The 13,144-nt window shown below is 40.1% G+C and overlaps 1 protein-coding gene across 4 annotated transcripts in view; it reads left to right on the top strand.

The window, feature by feature from the left end:
• Positions 1 to 11,526, top strand: part of LOC110515168 (protein ANKUB1-like) — a 41,374-nt gene extending 29,848 nt beyond the window's left edge. The window contains exons 1-5 of one of the 4 annotated variants that reach the window (XM_036937672.1): positions 1,012 to 1,657; positions 3,564 to 3,707; positions 8,378 to 8,846; positions 9,294 to 10,217; positions 11,229 to 11,526. In XM_036937672.1, the coding sequence (XP_036793567.1) occupies positions 8,689 to 8,846; positions 9,294 to 10,217; positions 11,229 to 11,283 (1,137 nt within the window). In that variant the 5' untranslated portion in view covers positions 1,012 to 1,657; positions 3,564 to 3,707; positions 8,378 to 8,688 and the 3' untranslated portion in view covers positions 11,284 to 11,526. The other 3 variants (XM_036937548.1, XM_036937637.1, XM_036937605.1) reach the window with 3 other exon arrangements.
• Positions 11,527 to 13,144: the final 1,618 nt, after the last annotated feature.

Raw genomic sequence — 13,144 nt, 5'->3', positions numbered from 1 at the left:
TTTGCGATTAATACTTTTCTCATGCCGAAACCGGATTAAATACATACCGGTAGTTAAATGACAAAAAATATGATATTCGCAATGTCATTAAGCAACAACAACAACAAAAACATAAATAGCTACTACAATTTCTAAACATGATTTTGTCATCAGTTCAGTACCATTTGTTTGATTTTGTGGACCCACGACTAGACTTTATCTATGTTAGCTAGTTGCTAGCGATGCTAGTCAGCATAGGCTGCTACGTGATAAACAGTTCGCGTTAGCGAATTAGCTACCTAGCTAGCCAGCCTAACAAACTGTCAAATCCAGTGGAAACCGATGCAACCCTGCTGCCAAATAAGGGCTAGCTCGATGACTCGATGACACTCTAACCACTAGGCTACTTGTCTTCATGAAGGGTTTCATGTGAGCCTGTTTGCATCCCTCCCAGCTGCCCACTGCATTGAGGCTAGGTAACACAGTGAGGTCCCCATGAGTTTCAACGCTTTAATAAGTGCTATCGTGCAGAAAAAGCGAATAAAATACTGGTTGATGAGCTAGCTAAGTTAGCAAGACGGGTATGACCGTTAACAGCGTGCATGCACAAATGCATGACGACACATTGAATATAAGTGAAGCAGGCATGCAGAACGAGATCGCCCCACCAAGCCAGATAGTAGAGGGGTACAACAACGCCGGGACACAGAGGCATAGCTCATACAATTATATTTTGTTCCAGTCAATGACAATACATGTTGAAAAATAAATACCTGCGTGAAATATATGGCATCGCATGCTAGTGCAAAGATAGCTTGCATGAATTTTTTTTTAAATCCGGTGACCACTAGATGTCCTCGTATATCCACATTTAGATCAACTGTACTTGATTTTTCATCAGTGCTGTGAATGACAAGCCCACTGAATCTAGTTTAATAATCTTTATACTTAGCAGGTAGAGGCATAGGTACTTCAAATCAGTGCTTAATTTGAGCAGGATCATGCCAGAACAGGATCCGGCACCGTTCCGTTCTGGACTGTTTTGTTCCGGAACCTACTTGGCCGAATCCGGTACCTCTCGTGCCATGAAAAATAATTTTCACTTTTTGCTATGTAACAATTATAATAAAAGCGATCAAAGTTCATTCGAGTTGCCTCTTCGTCAATTATCCTGCCCCCTCATCTCTCCAGAGTTGCACTTCATCATTTGTTTCCTTATAGAATCATAGCTGCATGAAGGGTTCTGGAGGAATTTTCTAAAGTTACGGAATTACTGCTGTCTGTTCAGAAATAAATTAAATCATTCAGAATAGCCTAATACGTCATGAGAAGCCCTATAATTTAGCTACAGAGGACCAATGGCCCCTTTTTTAAATAGCCTAGCTGCGGATTGTAGCCCAATAACAAAGAATAGCCTACAGTCGGGAACGCGAGGCAAATCTGTCAGTGAAAAAACAGCAGGCAGACAAAACAGGCCTTTTGCAATATTTCAAATACAATCGAGGGAAAACACAGATTGAAAAGCAATGACTCTTGCTGAAAAGATAAGACTATGCTGTAGACTACCAAAATATTTGATCAAAACCCAAACATTGTTTTACAAAACAGAGAGAGGGAGAGATAGCCTTTTGACACGAGCGCATCGACAATCTCCAGCGAGTGAGCTGCGCATCATTGGGTGAGTCAGTGAAACTGGAAAGCATTTTTAGGACTAATTTCCTCCTCATATTGTAGCCTACTATATGTTTCTCCACAAACCTAGGCCTATAGGCTATTGATGGATTCAAGACAAGGTCGTTTTTATTGATCTCAGATACTAAGTTTGTCAGTGTCAAAGTAGCCTGCCATTTCGATCATTTGTGCGGATTAAAAAAAGATAATGCCAAAGTCTCCAGTCATGTAAAAGGATGTAGAATTGCACGAAATGCGGTTTTAAAAAGGCCAACACTTTCCCGGACCCTAGGCTACTAAAAATGTTCCCCATGTGTTCACCTACTGTAAATGGCTCTACTCTACTGCTCTACCCAAATGTGATGATATGCGTTCAATGCTCTATTATAATAGGTGATCTTTTTTCTCATGAGTTCTGGTACCACAGAGCCCCCCCTCTGGCACCTCCCAATTTACAAATCAAGCTCTGCTTCAAATTTTTATTTTACAAGGCAAGTCAGTTAAAAACAAATTCTTATTTTCATTAAAGGCCTAGGAACAGTGGGTTAACTGCCTGTTCAGGGGCAGAATGACAGATTTGTACCTTGTCAGTTCAGGGATTTGAACTTGCAACCTTTCGGTTACCAGTCCAACACTCTAACCACTAGGCTACTTGTCTTCATGAAGGGTTTATGTGAGCCTGTTTGCATCCCTCCCAGCTGCCCACTGCATTGAGGCTAGGTAACACAGTCACCACAGATAAATCCATGATAACCAAAAACTTCAACAAGCATTTCTCAACGGCTGGCCATGCCTTCCTCCTGGCTTCTCCAACCTCGGCCAACAGCTCCATGGGAAAGGAAGATGATTCTAAGAAGCAATTTGTTCATTTGGCTGGTGTCAAGTAAAGTATGTGACTAGTACTTACAATAGGAGACATGGTTATGTGATGGGGTGATAGTACTTACAGTAGGAGACGTGATGGGGCGATCGTACTTACAGTAGGAGACGTGATGGGGCGATGGTACTTACAGTAGGAGACATGTGATGGGGCGATAGTACTTACAGTAGGAGACATGGTTATGTGATGGGGTGATAGTACCTACAGTAGGAGATATGGTTATGTGATGGGGCGATAGTACTTACAGTAGGAGACATGTGATGGGGCGATAGTACTTACAGTAGGAGACATGGTTATGTGATGGGGCGATAGTACTTACAGTAGGAGACGTGTGATGGGGCGATAGTACTTACAGTAGGAGACATGTGATGGGGCGATAGTACTTACAGTAGGAGACATGTGATAGGGCGATAGTACTTACAGTAGGAGACAGCCACGCCAGCAGTGCTTTGTCAACATTGTCCCATCACGCACTAGTGACTCCTGTGGCGGGCCAGGCGCAGTGCACGCAGCAGTGCCCGCTGACACGGTCGACACGGCTGGCTTCCAGGTTAAGCGGGCATGGTGTCATGAAGCAGTGTGGCTTGGCTGGGTTGTGTTTCGGAGGACGCACGGCTCTTGGCTCTCGCCTCTCCCAAGTCCATATGGGAGTTGTAGCAATGGGACAAGACTGTAACTACCAATTGGATACCACTAAATTGGAGAAGAAAAAAAAAGAAGTCACCTTGGGGGTTTGTGGTATATGGCCAATATACCTCCACGTTGCGTTGTGCCTAAGAACAGCCCTTGGCCGTGGTATATTGGCCATATACCACACCTCCTTGGGCCTTATTTCTTAATTGTACACATTTGGACACTTTTACAATTATTGTATGGTAAACATTGACATCTGCCTGGGTGGAACACCCTCCATAATGGGTGTCTGTGTGGGACACCCTCCATTACGGCTCCATCAGTGCTGAGCCCTCTCACTCTGATTGTATGGGACACTCAATTACGGCTCCTTGTGTTTCCAATCTTCTTCCTCTGGCAGGATTACTTCCACGTGCAACTGTCAGACGACAAGCAGGTGAGGCACTTCCTGGAGCTGAGCTATGCTGGTGCCATCCTTCGGGACAGCTGGGTCCTGACAGACGTTGGCATCACCCCTAGCAGTGCCATCTGCTGCCTGCTGAAGGTACCAGCCGAACACCTAGCTGTTTCTACCCGTGCTTGAAAATGCATATCAAAGTGAGCTGGCTATTGCTTGAAACAGCTTCATACTATCATTAACATAAAGTGTTTCAGATATAGTGTGGTAATATATAGTATGGTGATATATATATAGTGTGGTGATATATAGTATGGTTAAATAGTATGGTTATATAGTATGATTATATATATAATGGTGATATAGAGTGTGGTAATATATAGTATGGTGATATAGTATGGTTATATAGTATGGTGATATATATAGTATGTTTAAATAGTATGATTATATATATTGTGGTAATATATAGTATGGTGATATAGTATGATTATATAGTATGATTATATAGTATGGTTATATAGTATGATTATATAGTATGGTTATATAGTATGATTATATAGTATGGTTATATAGTATGATTATATAGTATGGTTATATTGTATGATTATGTAGTATGGTTAAATTGTATGATTATATAGTATGGTTATAATAGTATATATATAGTATGATTATATATATTATGGTTATATATAGTAAGGTGATATATAGTGTGGTGATAAATAGTATGGTTATATAGTATGGTTAAATAGTATGATTATATATATTATGGTGATATAGAGTGTGGTAATATATAGTATGGTGATATAGTATGGTGATATAGTATGGTTATATAGTATGGTTATATAATATGGTTATATAGTATGGTTATATAGTATGATTATATAGTATGGTTATATATATAGCATGGTGATATATAGTATGGTGATATAGTATGGTGATATAGTATGGTTATATAGTATGGTTATATAGTATGGTTATATAGTATGGTTATATATATAGCATGGTGATATATAGTATGGTGATATAGTATGGTGATATAGTGTGATTATATAGTATGGTTATATAGTATGGTTATATAGTATGGTTATATATATATAGCATGGTGATATATAGTATGGTGATATAGTATGGTGATATAGTGTGATTATATAGTATGGTGATATGATTATATAGCATGGTGATATATAGTATGGTAATATATAGTATGGTGATATATAGTATGGTTAAATAGTATGATTATATAGTATGGTTAAATTGTATGATTATATAGTATGGTTATATAGTATGATTATATATATTATGGTTATATATAGCATGGTTATATATAGTATGGTAATCTATAGAATGGTGATATATAGTGTGGTGATATATAGTGTGGTAATATATAGTATGGTGATATAGTATGATTATATAGTATGCTTATATAGTATGGTTATATAGTATGATTATATATATTATGGTTATATATAGTATGGTGATATATAGTATGGTGATTTATAGTGTGGTAATATATAGTATGGTGATATAGTATGGTGATAAAGTATGGTTATATATATAGCATGGTGATATTTAGTATGGTTAAATAGTATGATTATATAGTATGGTGATATAGTATGGTGATATATAGTGTGGTAATATATAGTATATTTATATATAGTATGGTGATATATAGTATGGTTATATATAGTATGGTTATATATAGTATGGTGTTATATAGTATGATTATATATGTATTATGGTGATATATAGTATGGTGATATATAGTATGGTTATATATAGTATGGTAATATATAGTATGGTGATATATAGTATGGTTAAATAGTATGATTATATAGTATGGTTATATAGTATGATTATATATATTATGGTTATATATAGCATGGTTATATATAGTATGGTGATATATAGCATGGTGATATATAGTGTGGTGATATATAGTATGGTTATATATAGTATGGTTATATATAGTATGGTGTTATATAGTATGATTATATATGTATTATGGTGATATATAGTGTGGTGATATATAGTATGGTGATATATAGTATGGTGATATATAGTATGGTGATATAGTATGGTTATATAGTATGATTATATAGTATGGTGATATATAGCGTGGTGATATGTAGTATGGTTATATAGTATGATTATATAGTATGGTTATATAGTATGATTATATAGCATGGTGATATATAGTGTGGTGATATATAGTATGGTGATATATAGTATGGTGATATATAGTATGGTGATATAGTATGATTATATAGTATGGTTATATTGTATGATTATATAGTATGGTTATATATATAGTATGGTGATATAGAGTGTGGTAATATATAGTATGGTGATATAGTATGGTTATATAGTATGATTATATATATTATGGTGATATATAGTATGGTGATATAGTATGGTGATATATAGTATGGTGATATAGAGTGTGGTGATATAGAGTGTGGTAATATATAGTATGGTGATATAGTATGGTTATATAGTATGATTATATAGTATGGTTATATATAGTATGATTAGGTGATTTAGTTCATTCAAACAGGTGCCATTAATACAGGTAACGAGTGGAGGACAGAGGAGCCTCTTAAAGAAGAAGTTACAGGTCTGTGAGAGCCAGAAATGTTGCTTGTTTGTAGGTGACCAAATACTTATTTTCCACCATAATTTGCAAATAAATTCATTAAAAATCCTACAATGTGATTTTTCTGGATTTTTTTCTCTCATTTTGTCTGTCATAGTTGAAGTGTACCTATGATGAAAATTACAGGCCTCTCTCATCTTTTTAAGTGGGAGAACTTGCACAATTGGTGGCTGACTAAATACTTTTTTGCCCCACTGTATAGTGTGGTGGTATATAGTATGGCGATATATAGTATGTTGAGGTCACCCTGCTTGAGACTTAAAGTAATATTGCCCTTGCTCAACCAAGACCATGGTTATGGTAGAGTGATTGGTTAGTAAGGACACTGCTTTATACTGAGACCATGGTTATGGTAGAGTGATTGGTTAGTAAGAACACTGCTTCGTGAGTGTGAAGTGTTGTTGTACAGAGGTCCCTGGGTACATGTCCAGAGCCAGACAGGGACAGAACTCACTCTGTCCCACAAAGTTCTGTGGAAGATTTGCTAACAGAGGAGAGTGGTTATGTATCTAAGTACAAATTTAACCATCAGAATAATGTTTATTTGTGTTCCTTAATCCTTACTTACACATCCCATCATTGACATAGTCAAAGCCAGACCTTCTGTCTGTCTCTCCTTCTTGCTGGTTGACTAGAGTGGAAATCTATAGTATTGTATGGTTGACCTGGGATAGAGCTGAAATGTGGCCCGATGTAGTGTTGCCTTTGTACCAAACACCCTTACAGTCATAAACCTTTTCCCCATGTAATCGCCTCGACCTCAGTCTGGTGTTCGCTAACAGTATCTGAAGAGTCTGTATACCCAGTGGTTTATAGTACAGTAGAGCACAGCAGAGTACAGTAGAGCACAGCAGAGTACAGCAGAGTACAGTAGAGCACAGCAGAGTACAGCAGACAGAGTACAGCAAAGTACAGCAGAGTACAGTAGAGCACAGCAGGCCGTATAGTAGGAGAAGAAGAGGCCCTTTGGGTTCATTGAAATACATATTCATAATATTTCTGTTAACAATTTAATCTGCACCCAGATTAGTCTTCAATTTAATTTACACCCAGATTAGTGTTCAATTTAATCTGCACCCAGATTAGTCTTCAATTTAATTTTCACCCAGATTAGTGTTCAATTTAATCTGCACCCAGATTAGTCTTCAATTTAATTTACACCCAGATTAGTGTTCAATTTAATTAATCTGCACCCAGATTAGTGTTCAATTTAATCTGCACCCAGATTAGTCTTCAATTTAATTTACACCCAGATTAGTGTTCAATTTAATTAATCTGCACCCAGATTAGTGTTCAATGTGATAGAACAAAACTCAGTACAGCACATTAATTAGAAAATGTTGTTACAAGTTTGAGCCACGAGATGGTGGTAGATTATAAGTTTAAATAGCATGGACCTTTGATTTGTCTCTGGATAGAAATTGCCCTTGGGCACAGATCTAGGATCAGCATACTCTCACCAAATCCTAACCTTTACCATTAACAGTAAAAACACAAACCAGACCTAAGAGCAGTGCAAAGGAGCCAGTTCATCTTAACCCTGTAATTATATGACTCCTAACTTATATATACTGAGTGTACCAAACATTAGAAACACCTTCCTAATATTGAGTTGCACCCCGCCTTTTGCCATCAGAACAGCCTCAATTCGTTGGGGCATGGACTCTACAAGGTGTTTGAAAGCGTTCCACAGGGATGCTGGCCCATGTTGACTCCAATGCTTCCAACAGTTGTGCCAAGTTGGCTGGATGTTCTTTGGGTGGTGGACCACACAGGAAACTGTTGAGTGTGAAAAACCCCAGCAGCATTGCAGTTCTTGACACAAACCGGTGCACCTGGCACCTACTACCCCGTTCAAAGGCACTTAAATATTTTGTCTTGCCCATTCACCCTCTGAATGGCACACATACACAATCCATGTCTCAATTGTCTCAAGGCTTAAAAATCCTTCTTTAACCTGTCCGCTCCCCTTCATCTACACTGAAGTGGATTTAACAAGTGACATCATTAAGGGATCATAGCTTTCACCTGGATTCACCTGGTCAGTCTTTGTCATGGAAAGAACCGGTGTTCATAATGTTTTGTTTACTCGGTGTATAAACACAACATAGGTATTTATGTAAAACAAGTGAATTTACTGAATGTCCATGGTCTTATACTTCAGCGGGAGCCGGTGGTGCGTGTGTTCAGTGCCGTGACGGGGGAGACCCTCTCAGTCTTGGGCACTGTGTTTCTCCTGAGTACGTCTGTGGCCAGGCTCATGACCCTGGTGTCCCAGCAGTGTGGGCTTCCCGTCAGCTCCTTCAGACTGAGCTCTCCCACCAGCCTGCAACTCTACGACTGCAACTGGCTGCACGACTACGCCATTGACCTGGGTATGGCCTTCCTTGTGCAGTAGATCAATGGTCCTCTGGCTCAACACCTTATGGATGTAACATAGAGACAAATGGACTGTATGGAACACATTCTTGGTTCATGGAAACCAGGAGGACAACCTGCATGTGTCTCTGTCTCCCAGGGGCTACTCTACGGTTGGACACCTGGGATGGGTGGGCGGAGTCCCTCAGAGGCTGCTTCCTGGGACACAGACTGACCGTCCAACGACACCTGTCTAGGGAGAGACCTGTGAGGAGGTCAGAATACACATCTACACACTGAACTGTATGATAGACTTACTATCAACAGTGATGGTACTGAACCTTTATATAGCTTACAATGATAGTACTGACCCTGTATATAGCTTACAATGATAGTACTGACCCTGTATATAGCTTACAATGATAGTACTGACCCTGTATATAGCTTACAATAATGGTACTGACCCTGTATTTAGCTTACAATGATAGTACTGACCCTGTATATAGCTTATAATGATAGTACTGACCCTGTATATAGCTTATATTCTCGTGTTTTTTTCCTTCATATGTTTTTTCTCTTACCCTGATATTTAATACTGCATTGTGGGAAAGAGCTTGCAAGTAAGCATTTTACTGTACTGTTTTATAACCCACTGTATCTTGTGAACTTGACAAAAAAAACTTGAAACGTGTTATAAATACATTGATTCTGTATTATTCCAGGTTCCAGCTCCGGGTGGCACTCTACATCGCTGCTTCTCTGGGCCACCTGGACCTGGCCGGCTGGCTGCTGGAGAGGGGGGTGCGTGTCATTGAGCCGGTGGGGGTTCACCCTTACCGTGAGTGGTGCCACCAGACGGCCCACCCCGACGTCGCCAAGTGTCCCGCTGTCGCCTCCATCGAGCTCGGCCAGCTCACCATCCTCAAACTCTGTATCGCCAGCAGCGTTCTGACCCTTGCCTGTCAGGATCCCCAGGGTCGTGACCCCCTGAGGATCGCCCTTCAGTACGGCCACAGGGAGTGTGTGAGTCACCTGGCCACCAAGCTGTGCTCTGTGGTGGTCCTCCCAGGTATGGCCCTGCCCATGCGGACATACCTCCAGATAAAGGGCTGGGTGAGGCTGGGGCAGAGGAGGGCAGCATCCAGGCACTGCATGGGCCTCAACAGGGCTCCGTTCAGGACCAGGGTGGGCGACACGGTCCTGGTGGACGGCTTCACCCTCCCCAAGATGTCTTCCAAGCCCAGGAGGAGTGAGGCCAAGGCGGGTATCAGGGTGATGTCCACAGCCTCTCAAAGTTTGACCCCCATCAACTGCCCATCTCATGTAACCTGCCAGCTCCGCGCCCTGGCATCCCAGGATAAACCTCTTCAACTACCGAAGCAACACCCTGTGGCCACGAGTGATGAAAGAGAGAAGAAGAGGGGATGTGGAGGGAAGGGATGTGAGGAGGATGAGAGTGGGGATCAGAACAGCAACCAATGGAGGAGCAGAGTCCCGCTCCCGCCCATTTCCAGAGACACCAATCTCAGACCTGTGTTTGCCTCGCCAAACTCCGCCCAGATACTCACCACCTCACTGGAGGCCTTTTCTCTCCACTGCGACCGCACACCCAGAGAAAACGCCATATACTGTTTGGCCTTGGCCAGGTTAGTCCAAGTTTAAATGACAGCTACGGTGAATATGAATATTTCTCTGGAGGTTTCTTATGAAAGGTGTGAATACTGTCAGAAGAAGCCTCCTATAATCAGTGGGGGGGGGGGGGGGGGGGGACACATGTAAAAGCTGTTTACACACTTTTTATTTTATTTTGTTCAAGCATTTACCCACCTTTTGTGGAAGATGCATTGAAAGTAGAGGGAGCGTTACTTCTTTAATCCTGAACGGCAATCAGCATTTACCAGTCAATGGTTTTACCACTACATCACTGCCTATGATATACCCTTATCCTCCCTGAATAGATTTCAGTACAAACAAATCATGAGCCAACCATCATGCTTAGAAGGTACATAATCAAATCAACTCAAACTTTATTTGTCACATGCGCTGAATACAACAAGTGTAGATCTTTCCGTGAAATACTTTACTTACAGGCCCTTAACAAACAGTGCAGTTCAAGAAGAGTTGAAGAGAATATTTACCCAATAAACTAAAGTAACAAATAATAAAACATTTGAACTTGTCCGGTGGCCATTTTATTAATTGTTCAGCAGTCTTATGACTTTGGGTTAGAAGCTGTTATAGGTTTACCCTAACAAGTCCTGAAACAAATCATGAGCCAACTATCATGCTTAGAAGGTATATAGTGTCAGTCTTATTGGTTCACCCTAACAAGTTGTTTCAGTATGGGGAGAGGATAGGATGTAAGGGCGCTTCATTAATGTATTGAGGCCATTACATATACAGTATTTCACAATGCTAGGACACAGATTTGGTCTCCTAACCTTGTTCTGGTTGATTGACTCTCTAACAGTGCCTTCACACAGAGACCATGGTTGCAGCAGCTGAATGTAGCGCGGACTCTGTCCAGGAGGAGTGCTCAGCACATTGGGTAGACACCAGGATCCTGGTCATTAGGCAGATTAAACATACTGAAACAAGGAGGGACAACCTGAAATTGTCCAAAAAGGAACTCTTATTTGAGTTTTTATTTTTTACAGTGAACAAGATGAGACTTTGGAACGGATGATGCCTGAAACAATGCGGACAACTTAGAATTTCGTTCCTTTGGATGAGGCTTATAGATATAGTCAGTACTGTGTTTGATTTGTGTGCAGAAAGTTTACAACGGCAGGCAGTGGATTCTCAGTCATTCCTCTCAAGGAACAAAAAACGTATCATATTTCACTGGCTATTTGTAGTAGCCAAATGTGAATGGAATTATTATTATTCTAGAATCATTCAGTTGACTGAATGTGACTGTGGTTGTGCTGTATGTGACTATGTGGTTGTACTGAATGTGACTATGTGGTTGTACTGAATGTGACTATGTGATTGTACTGAATGTGGTTGTACTGTACGTGATTGTAAGTGTTTGACATGGGTCTAATTGAGCCCCCCCCCCACACTTAACACTAGTTTTTATCCATAGAAATCCTCACTTGCTGATGAAGACCTATAGTGGTTGAAATCAATGTAAAATACAGTATGAACACTGCTGCCTTAAAACTATTTTATTAAGATGTGGATCATTATTGCTCATTTAAATGAGTCTGTGCAGTGTCAAAATAATACACCTGATACATAAGGGGGGAAAAAATGCTAAAAATACCACAAGACATGAAATAATGGCATTATGGGAAAATAATACATACTGTATTTCACGTAGAGTATTTGACAAATTCTTTATTTACGTTACAAAACTGACAACTACTGTGACGATGTGTTAGCACAGCATGTGTCATCATTCAGTCATCATCATAGACAAGTCAGTTAAGAACAAATTCTTATTTACAATGATGGCCAAACCCGGACGACGCTGGGCCAATTATGCGGCACCCTATGGGACTCCCAATCACTTGGGAGTGGGAAGGATACCAAATCCAATATCACACACTTCTTCCTTAGTATTCTGAGAACTGTCAGATAGCTGTGAGAGCTATGAGTGGATCGTGGACCCATGCATAAATGATAACTTTGCTGTAACTCAGTGGGGCAAGTAGAACGTCCGGGTTAGTGTATGTGCATTATCTGGACAGTTGATTGTCTTTGTCTCAAAGCCTTTCCATTTCTGGGGTATTGAAGAAGCTTCTGATCTCAACCTTGTTGACAGGTAAGAAACACTTGGTTAGTGTATGTGTCTTATCCAATGGGTTGTCAGGTGAACGTTGAAGATGCTTCTTGGAGGTGATCTAATGATGTCATTGAATCGATGTCATTGAGTTGCTCACTGGACAAGACAATTATTCACTGAAAATTAAATCTGTCTTTCATTTAACTTTTGTTGATACTTGATTGGCTATTTGCTGTCTTTTGAAAATACAAAAATAAATATAACTGTTTTATGAAGCACTTGTAGACATTCATTGTTTTCAAAATCATATTTTCAGCAAAACAGATACATACGTTTACAATATGACATCAAATCAAATAAAAATAAAGTAAGTGATATGTAAATGATTGGCAAAAGGCTCCAACCACCCAAGTCATAGACTGTTCACTCTGCTACCACATGGCAAGCGATACGAGAGCACCAATTCTGGGACAAAAGGCTCCTTAACAGCTTCTACCCCCAAGTCATAAGACTGCTGAACAGCTTCTACCTCCAAGTCATTAGACTGCTGAACAGCTTCTACCTCCAAGTCATTAGACTGCTGAACAGCTTCTACCCCCAAGTCATTAGACTGCTGAACAGCTTCTACCCCCCAAGTCATTAGACTGCTTAACAGCTTCTACCCCAAAGCCATTAGACTGCTGAACAGCTTCTACCCCCAAGCCATTAGACTGCTGAACAGCTTCTACCCCCAAGTCATTAGACTGCTGAACAGCTTCTACCTCCAAGTCATTAGACTGCTGAACAGCTTCTACCCCCAAGTCATTAGACTGCTGAACAGCTTCTACCCCAAAGCCATTAGAC

This window comes from Oncorhynchus mykiss, chromosome 1 (assembly GCF_013265735.2).
Source record: "Oncorhynchus mykiss isolate Arlee chromosome 1, USDA_OmykA_1.1, whole genome shotgun sequence".
NCBI lineage: Eukaryota > Metazoa > Chordata > Actinopteri > Salmoniformes > Salmonidae > Oncorhynchus > Oncorhynchus mykiss.
This window is presented reverse-complemented; position numbering and strand designations above follow the sequence as displayed.